Source organism: Thamnophis sirtalis, unplaced genomic scaffold (assembly GCF_051295495.1).
Source record: "Thamnophis sirtalis isolate CommonGarterSnake01/CBP01778 unplaced genomic scaffold, rThaSir2_p1.2 scaffold_2, whole genome shotgun sequence".
Classification (NCBI taxonomy): Eukaryota; Metazoa; Chordata; class Lepidosauria; order Squamata; family Natricidae; genus Thamnophis; species Thamnophis sirtalis.
The window spans coordinates 8,500,089-8,518,693 of NW_028261382.1; the positions used below are offsets into that span (position 1 = coordinate 8,500,089).

The following is an 18,605-nucleotide window of genomic DNA, read 5'->3' on the forward strand; positions in this document are numbered from 1 at the left end:
CAAGGTCACTCATGTTGATGGGCGCTTCGTCTTAGCTGTTACAATGTGATCAGGCTTAACCAGAGAGGCAGTTTCTGTAAGCAGGGCAATCAAGATGAGGCTAGAAACAACACCAGGATGTTTCCTTCCTGCCTTCCTTACAGGATTAGCCCTGTCAAGTGGGGAAAAAACAAAAGGAGATTTCTTCCAACAACCAGTTCTCCAAACTCCTTAGAAAGTTAACAACCAGTTCTCCCGAATAGGTGCAAACCGGCTGAATTCCACCACTGCTATATTTTCCTGAGTTTAGAGTGTTGTGGAAGGAAGGAGATTATATTATAAATTAGCCTATTTAAAGGCTTATAGGGCAGTTCTGTCTCTTTCCCTTCTCTTAGATATAATGAGTAATTTAAAGTAGGAAAAAAAATGAAAAACACAAGTAAACAAAATTAACAAGCACCATCACATTGCGTAAATTAAGTAAAACACTCACTTTAAAGTTGGTGATGTTAAAACCAATTATGTTTACAGTTTTTCCTGTAGGGGAGGGAGGGAGGGAGAAGGGAAGAAAGAAGGGAGGGAGGGAGGGAAGTAAAATGGATAAAGGGGGAAGGAAGGAAGAAGGGAAGGGAGGGAGGGTCGAAAGAAGGGAGAGAGAGATGGAAGGAAGGAAAATGGATAAAGGAGGAAGGAGGGAGAGAGGGAAGGGAGGAAGGAAAATTGATAAAGGAGGAAGGAGGGAGGGAGGAAGAAGGAAGGGACCCCACCAAGAGGAAATTGAAGAAACATCACCATCCTTTCTAAGATCAGTAGTGGATTTAATCAGAATAATTCAACATCTGTTGTTTTTTTTAACTGTCCGTGAGCAAAATGGTTTGACTGCTCCCCTTCCCCTTGTGCCTTTCAGAGCCCCATTTCCTTCACGCCATCGAATACGGGAACTTTGTTTATTTCTTCTTTCGAGAGATTGCTGTGGAACATAACAATTTAGGCAAGGTAAGACTAAATGCCTGTTACGTACGATAAGAGTCTCATAGTTGATTTCTTGAGGGCGAAAACAAGAGGCTTACAAAGGCGTGGGCCGTCCTCTATTTGTTTGATTTGTTTCTACGAGGGTGGTATTTTCATACTTTGGCTTGCTGAAGAAGGCTGGGGAATGTCCCTCTTCCTCTCCCATTTGTCTCTCTTCGTTGTGCTGCTTTGTTCTCAAACCAAGACCTCACGTTCAGTTATATTTTATTATGGAATAGTTCTTATACCAGGTGGACCAACAGGGGTGTCAAACTCAAGGCCCGCAGGCTGGATCCGGCCCTGGGGGGGGAGGAGCTTAGATCTGGCCAGCGAGGTGGCCCTGGAAACAGCAAAGGACCAGCCCGCTGTGCTTCTGCCAGCAAAAACGTAGGTCTACTTTCATTGAGGAGCCGAGGTGGCGCAGTGGTTAGAGTGCAGTACTGCAGCCACTTCAGCTGACTGCTAAGCTGCAGTTCGGCGGTTCAAATCTCACCAGCTCACGGTTGACTCAGCCTTCCATCCTTCCGAGGTGGGTAAAAATGAGGACCCAGACTGTGGGGGCAATATGCTGTCTCTGTAAACCACTTAGAGAGGGCTGAAAGCCCTATGAAGCGGTATATAAGTCTAACTGGTATTGCTATTGCTATATAAGTCTAACTGCTATTGCTATTGCTATTCATTGGCAGAGGGCTGCAGGAGGCCACTGCAGCCAAAAACGGAGCTCGGGAGCCTGTTTTTGCTGGCAGAATACTCGGGCCACCACAGGTGCCCCCGACATAAGTGACGTCGAATTGACCATGCCCCCCCTGGCCACGCCCATCCCGCCCCCCCTGAGGTCAAACACAACCCTGATGTGGCCCTCAATGAAATCGAGTTTGACACCCTTGCTTTACAACCAAGGCTTTGAAATTAAGCCAAAAGAGAAACCTTTTGTGATCAGTGCAGGTTGCTCTAAAACCGAAAGACAGATGTACATGATCCTAGCATTCAACTTTTGGTGATTTGTTTCTCTCTCTTTAAATTGAACTTTGAATATGGACCCCACTCTTTCATTCATGCCGCTACTGCTTTGTTTGGTAATTTGGAAAAGTTAGTCCTCTTCCAGAGAAGTAGCTTGGCCCAGGAGATCCTTTCGGGTGACTGCGTTTTATCATAAATTGAGAGTCTTCAGCACAGTACATGACACTTGCCTTCCTTGTTGTCTCAAACGTCGTCCGTTTTTATGGCGGCCCTCGTCTTCAGAGCTCAGGGCAGCGTGAACAAACCTTCTTTCTCCCTCTCATCACGGCCTTCTCTATTTATTTTTATATTCTTATAATCTCATCAGAAGAGACTCTGGGCGGTTAACTTCGCAAGGCATAAAAGCCATAATAAAAATGTGGCAATCAAGACTTAAGTACAAAACCTCATAAAATAATCATAACAATCTAACCGACCCAAATCAAAACAGATCCCGTCCGTTATGTCCCCTAAATCCCTCCAAAATAGTTCCATCTTTACTAGGTTTTTTTTTTCAATTACCAGCAGAATATAATGTGGAGAACAATCAAGGTGAGTTGCATGGCTGAGCGGAGTTAGAGATGTAAATCTCCTTGCTCTGAGGCCATTATTCTTGCTATTTTGTCCCTTTATTGCCTCTTCCCTCCCTCTTCCTTCTCTGCATGTCGCTGTTGGGGGTCTCACCTGGCTTGGGTCTATACGTGGACACGTCAAAACTTTAAAAGCCCCAAACTTTGTTCAACTAAAGAGAATCATTCTGAGTCCGCCTTAACATGGAAAGACCGAGATCCAAACACCATTATTTTCTCAACCCCCCCAAAAAAAAGATACATTACTACAGCATTGGTTCCCAATGTATTAATCAGTGTTCAATTAGGGGGATAGGAGCCAAAACGGGATGAGTGGGGAGTCCTGAAATGGGCGGGGCGCGGCCAGCCACAGGTGGTATTTGCCGGTTCTCCAAACCACTCAGAATTTCCACTACCGGTTTGCCAGAACCGGACAGAACCGGCTGAATACAACCTCTGGGGATAATAGATGTATACAGTATGTGTTGTTGTTGTGGAGGGGGGTTGTGATGCACCATTTTTTCCTTTTTACTTTTGATTGTTTTGGGTTTTTTGTCTTTTGGGGGGGGAATTTTGTATTTTAACTTTGCCTTGAATGAAAACAACAACAAAAAATATACAACCCTTGGTTTACTTCCTTAACCACCTGTTTCCCCGTAAACTGGGGAAACAGTTGGGGATGCCTATGTATATAAGAACTCAAGAATATTTTGTCTGGATGCTACCAGGTTGCTAATCTACAGTCCAGCCTTGCTTCTTCGATTTTCTAGTTAGTTTATTTGTATGTTTGTTTATCCATCGCAACCGTTGACTCTGGATTTTATTTCTCTGTGTTCAGAATAGGACAGAGTTTTGTAAGTGAAGCTTGAAAGCATCTGTGTCTCAAGGGTATATGTGTCACACCCAAAAAAAACCTTCGTTGTGGCCCTTAGAGCCTCTCCAAAAATTGTTGGCAATTTTGTAATCTTGAATAGGTCAAAAGGGGGTAAATACAATGAATTAGAATTAAAAGAAATATCATGTTTATCTCGGGCCCCATCAACTTGTTGGAATGCGGCTGGAATTCCACTCTAAAGCCAAGGACACTGGGATACCCTCCAGCACAAACGCTCTAAAATCAATCTCATCTATAAAGTGATAGACAGAAAGGGTGGTTGAATTCCTCCTGACCCAATCCAAATCAAATCCCAAAGGTGATTTTTTTTCCCAAAGGAGAACTGAACTTCCTTGGGGTTTTTTTTTCTTTCCTTTGAAGACATTTTGCTTTTCATCCAAGAAGATTCTTCGATTCTCCAAACCCGAATCAGGATTAACTAATTAATTGGCTTCATGAATGCTCTTGCTAGATCTTATATTTGAGGCTGATTTTAACCGTGTTATTGCAATGATGATGGGTCGATACAAAATGCTTGCATCGGCCTCTGTTCACCTTTTGGCTGTGTTGTTTAAATCCAATCAAACCAATTCAATAGCAATAGTTAGACTTATATACCGCTTCATAGGGCATTCAGCCCTCTCTAAGCGGTTTACAGAGTCAGCATATTGCCCCCAACAACAATCCGGGTCCTCATTTTACCCACCTCGGAAGGATGGAAGGCTGAGTCAACCTTGAGCTGGTGAGATTTGAACAGCCGAACTGCAGAACTGCAGTCAGCTGAAGTAGCCTGCAGTGCTGCATAACCACTGCGCCACCTCGGCTTCCCATCTGACTTGGTTCAAACATAGGATTTTTTGTGGGACGGTATGGAATTCATGTGGTTTTTTTCCAAACCAGTCTCAAATTTATTTATTTTATTTTTTTATCTGTTTGTTTTGTCAAGAGTGTATAAGGACAGGGACGGTAGGCACATTGGTGTGCATATGCACGCCCCTAACAGACCTCTAAGGAATGGGGTGAGGTCAACAGTAGACAGTCTATGGTTAAAGTTCTGAACCCCCACAACTTCTTTGGGAAGAAATCATTGAGTCGGGTAACACATTCCAGGCATTGACCACTCTGTTGCTGAAATCGTATTTTCTGCAATCGACCTTAAGTTTGTCTCTATTGGGTGCTCATGTGCTGTTGTGGTTGAAGCTGAAGCAGTCATTGACAAGTCGAACATTGTGTCAGCGTTCCAAATACCATGTAGAATTAAATCAGAGTCGAAGGCAAAACTATGCTTAAAGTTCCAATTTAATAAAGCAGGCATGTTGGCACATAGCTGTGGGGATCCCAACTCTGGAAGTTACATCAGAATCCCACCCAGTTAAAAGTTCATGATCTTGTCCCCACACCCACAATCTATCACATGGTCCAATCTCCTTCTTCCACGCTGGCATCCATGCCCAGCTTCTTCCAGTCAGGTGTACTGGTGTGGAGACAAAGGATGACCTTGGCTTCTAACAAAGAATGAAAAACAATACAGTCCAAAATCCTACTCCCTCTAATCCCCCCTCCCATTGACTATACTTAAAGAAACAGCATAATGAAATAAGAGAAAGTGTGGCAGGCCAAAATTCTAAAAGGAATATAAATGCAGGCCTGACACATTGTAGTAGATAATTTTATGTGCTACACTTAGGCCAGACCAAAGGCGGTGTAGATCTAAGTTGTCTAAGCCCCAAATTTCAAATCTGGTGGCATAAGGGATTCTGTTGCGAGCAGAGGAGCGGAGAGCTCTTCTTGTGAAATACCTCTGGACTCGCTCAGTTGTATTCATGTCCGATATGCAGTGCGGATTCCAGACAGAATAGCTGTATTCAAGAATTGGTCTAGCAAAGGTTTTGTACGCTCTGGTTTAGTAGTACAGTGTTACCAGATAAGAAGTTATGTGGCTTTAAAAAAAAAACATGTTTCTTTTCAGAAGCCTTTGAGTTATCTGACTCAACAATCCAATTTGACATTCTGATTCAAGTCGGGGAATCCGTTCGATGAGGAGATTCAGTGAAATCCTCTTTTCACCGACTCTCCAAATCGAAGCTTTGCCTACCTCTCTATCTATCTGTCCATCGACTTGTCTGTCTTTTTTATTGTATTTATTTATTTATTTTAGACACAAATAATAGAAACAGTACATATACATCTGAATACAAAAAAAAGAAAAGAAAAAAGAAAAGAACCCCATATATTACAGTGCACCCCCACCCTGGAGATCTTCCCCCCCCCCTTATATTTTTTCATCTATAACAACTAAAAGGTATACAATATATTCCAATTGTGCCCTTATCCCCTCCAAAACAACATATATTCTTGAGTGGGTTTATTCCCTTTGCCTTCCACCAACACTGATTTTATGAAATTCTCCCCCATATTTCATTATAATTGTCTGCTTTGATCCTCCCCTTTTTAAATTTAATTTCTGTTGTTGATTTATCATTTGTTGCCATACTCCAAATTTCATTATACCACACATGTCTTTGAATATCCCAATTTCATCCCCGATATTTAGCCATCACTAATCTAGCTGCCATTATCAAATTTACAATCAATTCCTTTTTTTTTGTTTTATTTATATCACGTTTTTCCAACCAGCAATGCAATGCTCGGTGACATGTCTAAATTTACATTCAGAAGTGCTCTAATTTCTCTAAACGCCATGCCCCATATTTTTTGTGCCCTGTCACAATCCCACCACACGTGTCTATAGGTTCCAAACTCTTTCTTGCATCTCCAACAAATATTTGAATATTTACCATCCATTTGATTTAATTTACGTGGTGTTAGATACCACCTCTAAGACTTGCCTGTCTTAGCCAAGGCTTTTGTGATTGTGGTTGTTGTTCTCCTTCAGGCTGTCTATTCCCGCGTGGCTCGCATCTGCAAAAATGACATGGGAGGCTCTCAGAGAGTGTTGGAAAAACACTGGACGTCCTTCCTGAAGGCACGCCTCAACTGCTCAGTGCCTGGGGATTCGTTCTTCTACTTCGATGTGCTGCAGTCCATCACAGACATCATTGAAATCAATGGCGTCCCTACTGTGGTTGGTGTTTTCACCACGCAGCTGAACAGGTGAGAAGGGAACAACTCTACATCATAACGGGAAGTCCTGCCTGCGAAAGAAATCAGCAATTGACATTAGCCACGTCATACAAAGGGAATCTTTATAACATGTTCTACAGGTGGCGTCTTCCCCCGGCAAGATTGGCTGTGTTTAGGAACACATCCCCAAAATGTTGGAAATGTAAACAATCACCAGGCACATACCACCACATGTGGTGGACCTGTAAAAAAAAAAAAGCGAGGAGATTTTGGTTACAAATTCAGATGTCCCTAGAAAAAAGGGTTGGGCAACGTACAGATTTCAAGTCAGAATTTTTTCCTGTTAGGTATTATAACAGATGGCTATAATATATATAGGAGTAGAGGGATAGAAGAAAGAGGGGTAGAGAGGGTGGGAGAGAGGACTGGAGGGAGGGTGAGAAGGAAGGGAGGGAGTGTACCGGGAGAGGGGAGTCGTAGAGGGGGAGAGGAAGTAGGATAGAGGGGAAGGATGGAGGGAAGATGGAAAGTTGGAGGGGGGCGAATGAAGGGTGTATGGAGGGTCGAAGAGGTACATTGGGTCTTTATTTTGGGGGGTTCTGTTGACAAGAGGAATGGCTGTGTTTATTGTTTAATGTTATATGACCCCGGTTATGCACAGTATATATGTGACTGTACGAAAATGAAAGTGGAATACAGACAGAGATGAAAAAATGGGAGAAGTTACAGTTATCCTTGCTGGGAAAGAATAGCAGCAGTGAAAATGAATATTTTACCTAAATTTTTATTTATTTTCCAAATGCTACCTATACTTAAAAAAGATGTGAACCTGTTAGAATGGCAGAAGGGTATTAATAAATTTGTATGGGCAGGGAAGAAGCCGAGAGTAAAACTAAAAATAATGCAAGATGCGCGTGAGAGGGGAGGTTTGAAATTACCCAATTTAAAACTATACTACGACGCAGTAGCTTTATCTGTAATTAGTGATTGGATTAACTTAACAAATGATAGAATACTGAATATCGAGGGGCACGATCTGGTATATGGTTGGCATGCTTACCTGCTATATAACAAAAAAGTGGACAAGAATTTTAAAAGTCATATTTTAAGGAATGCTTTACTGCGGGTCTGGAAAAAATATCAATACAAATTAAATGATAAGATACCCATGTGGGCAATTCCTAGACATGCAATAGAAAATATGAACATAGTACAAAAACAGGATATAACTACTTACAGACAGCTTCTTACCTTAGAAAGGGGTGTATTACAACTAAAATCCTTGGAGGAATTAAAAGAGGAAAAGGTAATTCAAACCGTGGCACGACAAAACCGTGCTCCACTAAAGCGCGCCCGATTAAACCGCATCGCTGACGTCATCAGCAGGGCGACAACAGCGACCGCGGAGAAAAAAGGGCACTTTAAAAAGCGCTTTGAAAGCAAGCTGATTCAAGTTAAGGTAAGGGTTAGGTTTAGGGTTAGGGTTAGGTTAAGGGTTAGGGTTAGGGTTAGGGTTAGGGTTAGGGTTAGGGTTAGGGTTAGGTTAAGGGTTAGGTTTAGCGTTAGGTTAAGGGTTAGGTTTAGGATTAGGTTTAGGGTTAGGTTAAGGGTTAGGGTTAGGTTTAGGATTAGGTTTAGGGGGGTTAGGTTTAGGTTTAGGGGTTAATTTTAGCTTTAGTGTTCACAGTGTGCTTTTTTCGTCGCACTGTGATGACGTCAGCTACGCGGTTTCGTCGAGCGCGCTTTAGTCAAACGCGGTTTTGTGGTGGAACCAATTCAAACATGGTTCCAGTATGGGCAGCTACAAGCCAGGTGGAAAACAGATCAAAAAATTGGTTTTATGCAAGTCGAGGATAATTTATTTAAACAAATAAGAGATCAAAGCTGAATGCATATAAAGAGACTATACAATGTATTAATGCAGATGGACTCCAAAACCAGAGAAATGTGTAAATAATATATATGTTATTTGTCTTGTACTTTGGTTTCTACGGCAGATGAAACACAGGGACGGTCACACTGTGTTCGATACACTTATACGTAAATAATAAAAATATATATTTAAAATAAAAATAAAAAAAGGGAAGTCCTGCCATTCACTGTTGGCGCTCACCGCACCGGCCAGCTTTTTTTTTTTCTGACAGCCTCTTTTGTGTGTCTTTGGCAGCATCCCCGGCTCAGCCGTTTGCGCTTTCAACATGGAAGACATTGAGAAAGTCTTCAAAGGGAGGTTTAAAGAGCAGAAAACCCCAGATTCTGTTTGGACAGCTGTGCCAGAAGACAAAGTGCCGAGGCCAAGGTAAAATATTTGTGTACGTGGGCTGTGTGCAAAGCTTCGCTGGCCTGATTTGATTCGAAGGTCTTTTGGTGGCACCCAGAACTGCACCCTCGCACAGTTATCTCGAAGCCGCTTATCAAGGCATCAGCCTCACCTTTAGAGACTGAGATATGGTGCCTCCAGGGTTTTGCGTTGAGCAGATAACTTTGCTCCGCGGCTTGAAGTTCACCTGGAATCCTACAGTGTCACAACTACCCAACACTGGAAAATTTTGGTCCGGCAGTAGGAATTCACCCCTTTACTTGAACTTGGACACATTAACAGTGTTGGAAGGGACCTTGTAGGTCATCTAGTCCAGCCCCCTGCCCAAGCAGGAGACCCTACACCATTTCTGACAAATGGCAGTCCAGTCTCTTCTTGAAAGCTTCCAGTGATGAAGCTCCCACAACTTCCGAAGGCAACTTCTATTCTGTTGGTTGATGGTTCTCACTGTCAGAAAGTTCCTCCTTTTATTTATTTATTTATTTATTTATTTATTTATTTATTTATTTATTTATTTATTTATTTATTTATTTATTTATTTATTTATTTATTTATTTATTTGACTTATATACCGCTTCCTAGAGCTTTCAGCCTTCTCTAAGCAGTTTACAGATTTTTAGCAAATTGAGTCAGCAAATTGCCCCCACAGTCTGGGTCCTCATTTCACCCACCTCGGAAGGATGGAAGGCTGAGTCAACCTTGAGCCGGTGAGATTTGAACTGCTGAACTGCAGATAACAGTCAGCTGAAGTGGCCTGCAGTACTGCACCCTAACCACTGCGCCACCAAGGAGAGATTTTTTAATCTCTCCTTGTTCAGTTCCCATCCATTATTCCTTGTCTGGCCTTCAGGTGCTTTGGAAAACAGCTTGATCCCTTTCTTTCGGTGACAACCCCTCAAATATTGGAAGACTGCGATTATGTTTCCCCTGGTCCTTCTCTTCACTATGTTCAGTTCCTGCAACCGTTCATTGTATGTTTTAGCTTCCCGTCCCCTCATCATCCTGGTTGCTCTTCTCTGCACTCTTTCTAGGGGTCCCTTCCAACTCTGTTATTCTGTTAAGTGTGACTCACTTAATCACCTTGCTTAGCAATGGAAATTCTGTTCTCAATTGTAGAATAAATCGAGGACTTTTGGGGGTGTGTGAGAGGGAGTTTGGGAGCCTCTCAAATGGAAGACTACTATCATGTCTGTCCTGGTCCTTCTCTTCACGATCCACATCTTGGATAGGCAGAACAATTTAACTTGAGTGCAGACAGAGAACCAGAAGCCCAGAATAACAAAAGTTGGAAGAGACCTTGGAGGTGAGAGAGGTGTGTGTATTCACTGTATAAGACACACCCAGATTTTCACCCTCTTTTCTGTGGGGAAAAGGGTGCGTCTTATACTCCGAAAAAATATGGTAACTATATTATGATTTAACACGATCGTCTCATTCGCACAACTGGTTGGGGTAATGGCTGAATAACCATAACACTAGTAACTAACATTGCCAACTACTCAGCCAAATATGGGCAAATCCAGCAGAAATTGCCTGAAAGGAATTTGAGTTCCAGCGAAGATTTCGTCCAGCGTCTTGCTCAACTCCTTTCTAAAAATGATTCTAGGGCAGCAGATTTCCTTCGGCTCCTGAATTTATGGTTCTTCCCTTCGGCCTTTTTTTTTCTTTTGGGTGGTGATGCTATTTTTACTCTCTTTTTTTTAAAAAAAAACATTGCTTTCCTTTCAGACCTGGTTCCTGTGCAAAACACAGCCCAGCAGAGGCTTACAAAACCTCCATTGATTTCCCAGATGAAACGCTTTCTTTCATCAAATCCCATCCTTTGATGGACTCCGCCATCCCGTCCGTCATCGAGGAGCCGTGGTTCACAAAGACGCGAGTCAGGTAAGAAGCACGGCTGGGACGCCGGGCCAAGGAGCAACAGTTCTGAAACAGGAATCCAGCTCCCAGCGTAATGACAGAAGGCACGGAGCCCTTCGCTGCTCATCCAAAGAGCGTCATCAACTCAGAACAAGTCAGTTAGGCAGGAAGGCCCTGGAACGTACTGACTCTCCTGCTACACCAACCTCAGAGGTTTCCTCCACAAAGCGTTTGTTGCCGAAAATTCCCAACTGTCCAGTTAGAGTTGTTTGAAGGTTTAGCCACTGCAACTGGTCTAGCGTATTTTTCGGAGTATAAGACTCACCGGAGTATAAGACGCACCAAGGTTTTGAAGAGGCAATTTTTTTAAAAAAGTAGGTAGGTAGATAGAGGGAGAGAAAGAGAGAGAAAGAGAGGGAAATACAGTAGGTAGGTAGGGAGAGAGCGAGAGCAGTTAGGTAGGTAGGTAGATAAAGGGAGAAAGAGAGAAAGAGAGAGAGAAATACAGTAGATAGGTAGGTAGAGAGAGAGAGAGAGAGAGTAGGTAGGTTGGTAGATAGAGGACTAGAGAGAGAAAAAACAGGTAGGTAGGGAGAGAAAGGGAGTAGGTAGGTAGGTAGGTAGATGTTTCCAGGTGTATTCATCATTCAACATTATGTGCTGGATAATGTGTCATTATTGTTCATTGGAAAATGAATGAAATTTATAAATAAATTTAAAAACAGGTACATACAAACCAGTGATGGGTTTCAAAAAATTTTAGAACCTCTTCTGTAGGTGTGGCCTGCTTTGTAGGAATGGCTTGCTGGCCATGTGGCTGGGTGGGAATGGCTTGCCAGCCATGTGGCCAGATGGGAGTGGCTTGCCAGCCATGTGACTGGGTGGGCACACTTAACAACGCTCTTGCTTAGCAACCAAAATGTTGGCTCAGAAACTCAGCACGCATGTCTTAAAGCTGTCAAATTACAAGACCCTTGCACCCCTAACCCTTTAGGAAAAAAAAACCCCAGGGGTGTTCAAACTTGAAAGCTTTAAGACTTGTGGACTTCAACTCCCAGAATTCCTCCTCCAGTCATGTTGGCTCAGGAACTTCGGCATTGAAGCACGCAAGTCTTAAATCTGTCAAGTTACAAGACCCTTGCACCCCTAAACTCTTTAGAAAAAAAAACCCAGGGGTGTTCAAACTTGAAAGCTTTAAGACTTGTGGACTTCAACTCCCAGAATTCCTCCTCTCTTCATCTTGATGATGTGCGGACAGGCGGGGGAAGGGAGCTGGAACCGGTTCTAAACAGCACTGTAGATTTATGGAACCTCTTCTATAGTAGAGGTTAGAACTGACAGGAACCCACCCCTGATACAAACCCAACTGCTCACCTTCCTCTTTCTCACCAGGATTGTACAACAAGGGAAGGCTGATTAATGCAGGTGCCATGAAGAATGGGATTTTATAGTTATTGAGCATGTTGTTTTTTCCTTCTTTCCCGCATATAAAATATGCTGTATCTATGACGAGGAACCTTTATTTGATTAATGTTGTGGTTGCTGCTATGAAAATGCAGCCTAGTCACACACCATTGGCAAAAGCTGGGATGCTTCTCTTTCAAAGTTATGGAAAACAAGCTTGTGGAGAGCGGCCTTCCTTAAAGAAAGATGTGACTGCAGATTCGGACAGTGAGGAGGTTGGGGAGGAACATGGGCCAGTCCTGGAGTCTGGGGAAGGCTCTGATGAGGGCTCTGTGTCGGAGGGCAGAGAGGGGCCCAGGGCCATCTGACAGTTATCAGCTGCCTTCAGAGTCAGACATCAGTGAGGCAGAGGAACAGCTGGAGCCTGTTCCCAGTCTGCACATGCGCAGAGAACACTGCCCTCGATAGAATCTACTCCCCACCATCCTCACAAAGCTCTCCGTGAAAATCCCATCGTCCTTGCAAAGCCACACAAGATGTCAGGGTGCTGAGAGCAGTTGTGACGAGAGGTATCTTGATCTCAACAGGTATCGGTTGACCACAATAGCTGTGGATCATTCAGCTGGCCCATATCAAAACTACACTGTCATCTTTGTGGGCTCCGAAGCCGGAATGGTGCTTAAGATCCTGGCAAAGACCAAAGCTTTTTCTCTGAACGACAGCATCTTGCTGGAAGAAATTGATGCTTTCAATCATGCAAAGTAGGTCTTCTTTTAAGAGAACGAAAGATTTGACGGTGTCCATCTTGTTCAAGTGCCTTTTGCTGTTAGCCACTTGATTGAAAAGAGCTTCCTTCTTTCCTTCCTTCCTCCCACTTCAATGACATTTCACTCCCTCTATCATCTCATCCTGTCTTGTTGAAGCCCGGTCTTTAAAGAAATGTGGGTTTGCATAATTTAAAAACATAGTTGGGCCATGTTTGCGTTGAGGTGAGCACGTTTTCTTTTCATGTACGAATGCATGGGCATGCGCCAGTATATGGCCGATGCTCCAGAACTGTGTAAGTTTATCAACATCCACTTGTTATCCTCTGGGTAAAAATAATCAGAGAAAAAAAAGTCATGTACAAAAGCCGATGAAGTCATGAATAACGATTAAAATGATAATTGGTAATAAAATTCTGGAGGTTTCACTAGATCTTCTCTAATCATAACATAACAACAATTGGCCTTGTCTAGAAGTCTGGAGAGACGCGGTGGCTCAGTGGCTAAGATGCTGAGCTTGTCGATCGGAAAGGTCAGCAGTTCGGCGGTTCGAATCCCTAGCGCCGTATAACGGCATGAGCTCCCATTACTTGTCCCAGCTTCTGCCAACCTTGCAGTTCGAAAGCATGTAAAATGCAAGTAGGACAATAGGAACCACCTTTGGTGGAAAGGTAACAGCGTTCTGTGCACCTTCGGTGTTTAGTCATGCCAGCCGCATGACCACAGAGATGTCTGGCTCTTCGGCTTTGAAATGGAGATGAGCACTGCCCCCTAGAGTTGGGAATGACTAGCACATATGTGCAAGGCAAACCTTTATCTTTACCTTAGAAGTCTAGCTAATGGAAATTGCTGTGTTGAAGAACGCATTGTAGTGGTTCAGGTTGTCAAAGGCAGGGAGAATTACTGGTTTATCTTAGTTTGGTTTGTCCATGTTTGCCCCTCAGGCAACTTGAAGAGAAGTGTCAGCATTCCAAGTATCATGTAGAATTAAATCAGAGTCCAAGGCAAAACTATCCTTAAAGTTCCAATTTAATAAAGCAGACATCTTAGCACATCTGGGTTAATCCCAATACTGGAAATGACATCAGAATTCCACCCAGTTAAAAGTTCATGATCTTGTCCCCACACCCACGATCCATCACATGGTCCAATTTTCTTCTTCCACGCTGGCATCCACACCCAGCTGCTTCCGGTCAGGTGTACTGGTGTGGAGACAAAGGATGACCTTGGCTTCTAGTAAAGAATGAAAAACAATACATTCCACAATCTCACTCACTGTCTATTCCCCCCTCCCATCGACTATACTAATGAAACAGCATAATGAAATAAGAGAAAGTGTGGCAGGAAAAATTCCAAAAGGAATATAAATGCAGGCCTGACAGGAGAGTTGTAGAAAGAAGTTCATCCATCACTTTAATCCTGGAATTCTACTTGGTTTCTCTGACTATGTCATACTTCCCCAACATATCATTGTTCTTTGGGCTGGAGGGTACAAAATTGCAGAAGACTTCCATATGTCTTCTTTCAACTAACTGTGGTCCTCAAACATCCATGTGGGAGAAGTTCTTTTAACAAAGTAATTGAAAGACACACCCTGTTTCCCTGAAATAAGCCCTCCCCTGAAAATAAGACCTCCCAAAAATATTGCAACACAGCAGCAGCCAGGAGGTGACCATCCTCATCACCTCCTGCATCTCAAAAATAATAAGACCTCCCCCCAAAAATAAGTCCAAGTGCTTATTTTGGGGGTCAAAAGAAAATAAAACCCTGTCTTATTTTTGGGAACACACGGAAGTAGCCAAGGTCTGTGTAGGCTTGAGATGATAAGCATCAACAACTGGATACCCCAAAAATAAAGATCTTAAAATTTCTGTCTCCCACAGATGTAATGGGGATGGTGAAGAGGACAAAAAAGTTGTGTCTCTGCAACTGGACAAAGAGCACCATGCGTTGTTCATTGCGTTCTCCAGCTGCATCGTTAGAATTCCCCTCAGTCGTTGTGAGCGTCATGGATCGTGTAAAAAGTAAGGCATCTGTACAACACCGGGCTATTGGTTCTGCCAGTCGATCGGGACAATGGATGACTCATATCTCACTTGGTTTTGCTGTAGGACCTGCATTGCTTCTCGGGACCCTTACTGTGGCTGGTTGGCCCACGGATCCTGCGGGAGAGTGAGAGCAAGCATGTTGTAAGTAGAGCCATTTTATTGTTGAGTTTTACATCGCTGCACAAATGCTTACCAGCATGACATTAAGCGCCCTTTTACAACTCTGTAATCCTCTGATTTGGGGTAGAGTCAGGGCAGTTGGATGGAGCCGAGAGTTTACTAGACGGATGCCCTTCCTGACACCTATGGGGAGTTCACAGCAGATACCATTTCTTTGTGCCCTAGGAGAGAAACATCTGCTGCTACCTAGGATTGAACTCTCAGCCTTCCTAGTGGAAGGCAAGCATTTCCACCAGTAGGCCACCACACTATCAAAATCACATTCTGCTCCATAAAATATCTTAAACATTAATGTGGTAGAATAAGTGTTTAAACCCTTAAACAAAGTTTCTAGTGAGACTTTTTTTAGAGCTACCTTCACTTACACTAGATCCATCTTTAATTAAGACCCAAGTGGTGGCACAGAAGCCATCCTTGGCACAGATTTCTTTCCATGGGAACTGTGGCAAGCTCCATTCATGCCTGATTATATACTCCCTTCTTTCCCTAATTTAAAGCTAATCTTGCTCCCGTCTGTTCCTTTTTTAAGACTCCAGGATGCTCTTCATTTTTAATGTAGTGTTTATGGGTTTTTTTAATTCACGTTTTCATGAAAACAAAGATGGCAACACAGGGCTAGATTAACTGCAGTTTGTATATTACCTGAAGTTCAGTTTTTGGGGGAACAATTCCAGCATTTAGGAAGTCCAATATCCAGTTACCCACAGTGAGGAGAGACCTTTGGAAATTTAAATCCGGGAAATGTGAACAACAATCTTAAAGGCTGCATCAACAGAGGGATAGAATCAAGATCGGGTGAAGAGTTAATACCCTTTATAATGCCTTGGTAAGGCCACGCTTGGAATACTGCATCTAGTTTTGGTTGCCACAATATAAAAAAGATGTTGAGACTCTAGAAAGAGTGCAGAGAAGAGCAACAAAGATGATTAGGTTTAGATTTAGGTTGATTAGATTTATATGCCGCCCTTCTCCCAAGGACTCAGGGCGGTGTACAACATTAAAAGAAACACATAATACAAAAGTTAAAAAAAATTAAATAGAATATCCCAAACCCAATTAAAATTGACAATGGCATTAATGATTAGGGGACTGGAGGCTAAAACAGATAAAGAATGGTTGCTGAAATTGGGTATGTCTAGTTTAATGAAAAGAAGGACCAGGGGAGACATGATAGCAGTCTTCCAATATCTCAGGGGCTGCCCCAAAGAAGAGGGAGTCAAGCTATTCTCCAAAGCACCTGAAGGCAGGACAAGAAGCAATGGGAGGAAACTAATCAAGGAGAGAAGCAACTTAGAACTCAGGAGAAATTTCCTGACAGTTAGAACAATTAACTAGTGGAACGACTTGCCTCCAGAAGTTGTGAATGCCCCAACACTGGAAGTTTTAAAGAAGAGATTGGACAACCATTTGTCTGAAGTGGTGTAGGATTTCCTGCCTAAGCAGGGGGTTGGACTAGAAGACCTCAAAGGTCCCTTCCAACTCTGTTATTCTATTCTAATTCACATTTGCTCCAGAACAGCCTGTCATTTAAGGATGCCCTTGTCCAAAACCGTACCTTCAACCCTGCCCTTTCTCTGACCTTATCTCCATCATTTTCCATCCCATTATTGCGCCACAGTAAATGATGATGGATGTGGAGGAGGGCTTCTTTTCTCCAGACTGGAAGTTCTCCCTGTCTTCCGTGATGGTAGACAGAAAGATGTTTTGTGGCGCTGCTTTGTCAGGGAATAGCTCAAAGGTCAGACGCTCCGTTCAATAGTTGAATTGTTGGTCATTTGGGTCGTGGTTTAATGAGAAAATCCTCGGGGCAAGGACGACAAAATAGGAAGAGCAGCTGTGAGCTAACACCAAAGGCTCGCTAGAGTTGGCCTGCATCCATTAGCTGTGGACTGTGTGCCAGTATGTATCTTAGGAAGCATGGGAAGCAACCACTCATCTTTGCATGGATCACGGTCAAGAAGACCATTCAACACAGTATGGCTCATGATCTAGAACAGTGTTTCTCAACCTTGGCAACTTGAAGATGTCCGGACTTCAACTCCCAGAATTCCCCAGCCAGCATTCGCTGGCTGGGGAATTCTGGGAGTTGAAGTCCGGACATCTTCAAGTTGCCAAGGTTGAGAAATACTGATCTAGAAGACTATCTACTAAACTATTAGGGTAGGACAGGAAGCAGTGGGTGGAAACTAATCAAGGAGAGAAGCAACTTAGAGCTAAGGAGACATTTCCTGACAGTTTGAACAATTAATCAGTGGAACGACTTCCCTCCAGAAGTTGTGAATGCCCCAACACTGAAAGTCTTTAAGAAGGTGTTGAATAGCCATCTGTCTGAAACGGTATAGGGTTTCCTGCTTAGGCAGGGGGTTGGACTAGAAGACCTCCAAGGTCCCTTCCAACTCCGCTATTATATTGTAAATAAATAAATAGTGCATACGAGTCATGAGTCATCTTTGTCAAGTCCGTTGCAACTTTGAAAAATCAACTTTTGTCAATTGAGAATTATCTGCGTATATATAGATACATGCATAGATATCACGTTCAGGGGTGGGATTCAAAAATTTTAGCAACCGGTTCTCTGCCCCGGTTGCTGGGTAGGTGTGGCCATGGTGGGCATGGCCTACTTGGCCTCTGTATACTATAGCAGCATTTTCACACACACACCCGGCTCCGGAGGCTTTTGTCGATCCTCTGGGAGGGGGGAAATGGCCTTCCAGAGGTTGGAAACAGGCCACTTTCTGGAGGTTTCCAGACTTCCGGAATGCCTGTTTTTCGCCCTCCCCAGGCTCCAGAGGCTTTTCTCGAGCCTCTGGGAGGGGGAAAATGGCCTCCGGGGGCCCTTCAGAAGCTCGAAACCGGCTCATTTCCGGACTTCCAGAACTTTTGGGAGACCCGTTTTTCACCCTCCCAGAGCCTCCACATGCGCCCTGCACTTGCCTGCATCCAAAAAGGGCTACTTGGAGACTCCTGGGAGGAGAGGGATGGGCGGGGCCAGCCAGTCCTTTCAACTGGCAGTTCGGCGAACCAGTTGTAAAATTAGCATCCGGTTCTCTCGAACCGGCTGATTCCCACCCCTCGATTCACGTTGCAGTTCTTGCATTTGTTTCAATTGATGGTGTTGATGATGTTCCATCCCTCCTTGGATTCCCCAACTAATGCTGTTAATTGCAGGTTGTCTTTGTTTGTTTCATACAACCACAGCATTGGAGGGTATGAGCAAGACGTGGAGTACGGCAACACTGCCCACCTGGGGGATTGCCACGGTAAGCGCCTCCCTCTCGGATGCCCGCTTGAGAATGCAGCATGGTTTGGTTTGTGAGCCACACGGTGGTGTGGAAGATCCTTATTTAATGGCACTGAGCACTTGCCCTCCCTTTAAACTGAAAGCTGTTTGATCTCGGGTGGTGGATTTCTTCGACCGATCCGTCTCCCCACTCCCACCCCCCCAAACCATCACGCTGGTTCGTGAAGGTCCACAGCCACTTTATGATTAAATTGAATCCTTTTTAATTTTTT

At 43.5% G+C, this 18,605-nt stretch overlaps 1 protein-coding gene across 9 annotated transcripts in view; it reads left to right on the forward strand.

Moving 5' to 3' along the window:
- SEMA6D (semaphorin 6D) overlaps nucleotides 1–18,605 on the forward strand; it is a 48,018-nt gene that overhangs the window by 13,869 nt on the left and 15,544 nt on the right. For 5 of the 9 annotated variants that reach the window (XM_087704199.1, XM_087704194.1, XM_087704192.1 and 2 more), the window contains 8 exons: nucleotides 887–975; nucleotides 6,329–6,546; nucleotides 8,684–8,815; nucleotides 10,565–10,720; nucleotides 12,688–12,861; nucleotides 14,748–14,888; nucleotides 14,976–15,053; nucleotides 18,261–18,352. In XM_087704199.1, coding sequence (XP_087560325.1) covers nucleotides 887–975; nucleotides 6,329–6,546; nucleotides 8,684–8,815; nucleotides 10,565–10,720; nucleotides 12,688–12,861; nucleotides 14,748–14,888; nucleotides 14,976–15,053; nucleotides 18,261–18,352 — 1,080 coding nt within the window. The remainder of the gene's footprint in view (nucleotides 1–886; nucleotides 976–6,328; nucleotides 6,547–8,683; nucleotides 8,816–10,564; nucleotides 10,721–12,687; nucleotides 12,862–14,747; nucleotides 14,889–14,975; nucleotides 15,054–18,260; nucleotides 18,353–18,605) is intronic. The other 4 variants (XM_087704191.1, XM_087704195.1, XM_087704193.1 and 1 more) reach the window with 1 other exon arrangement.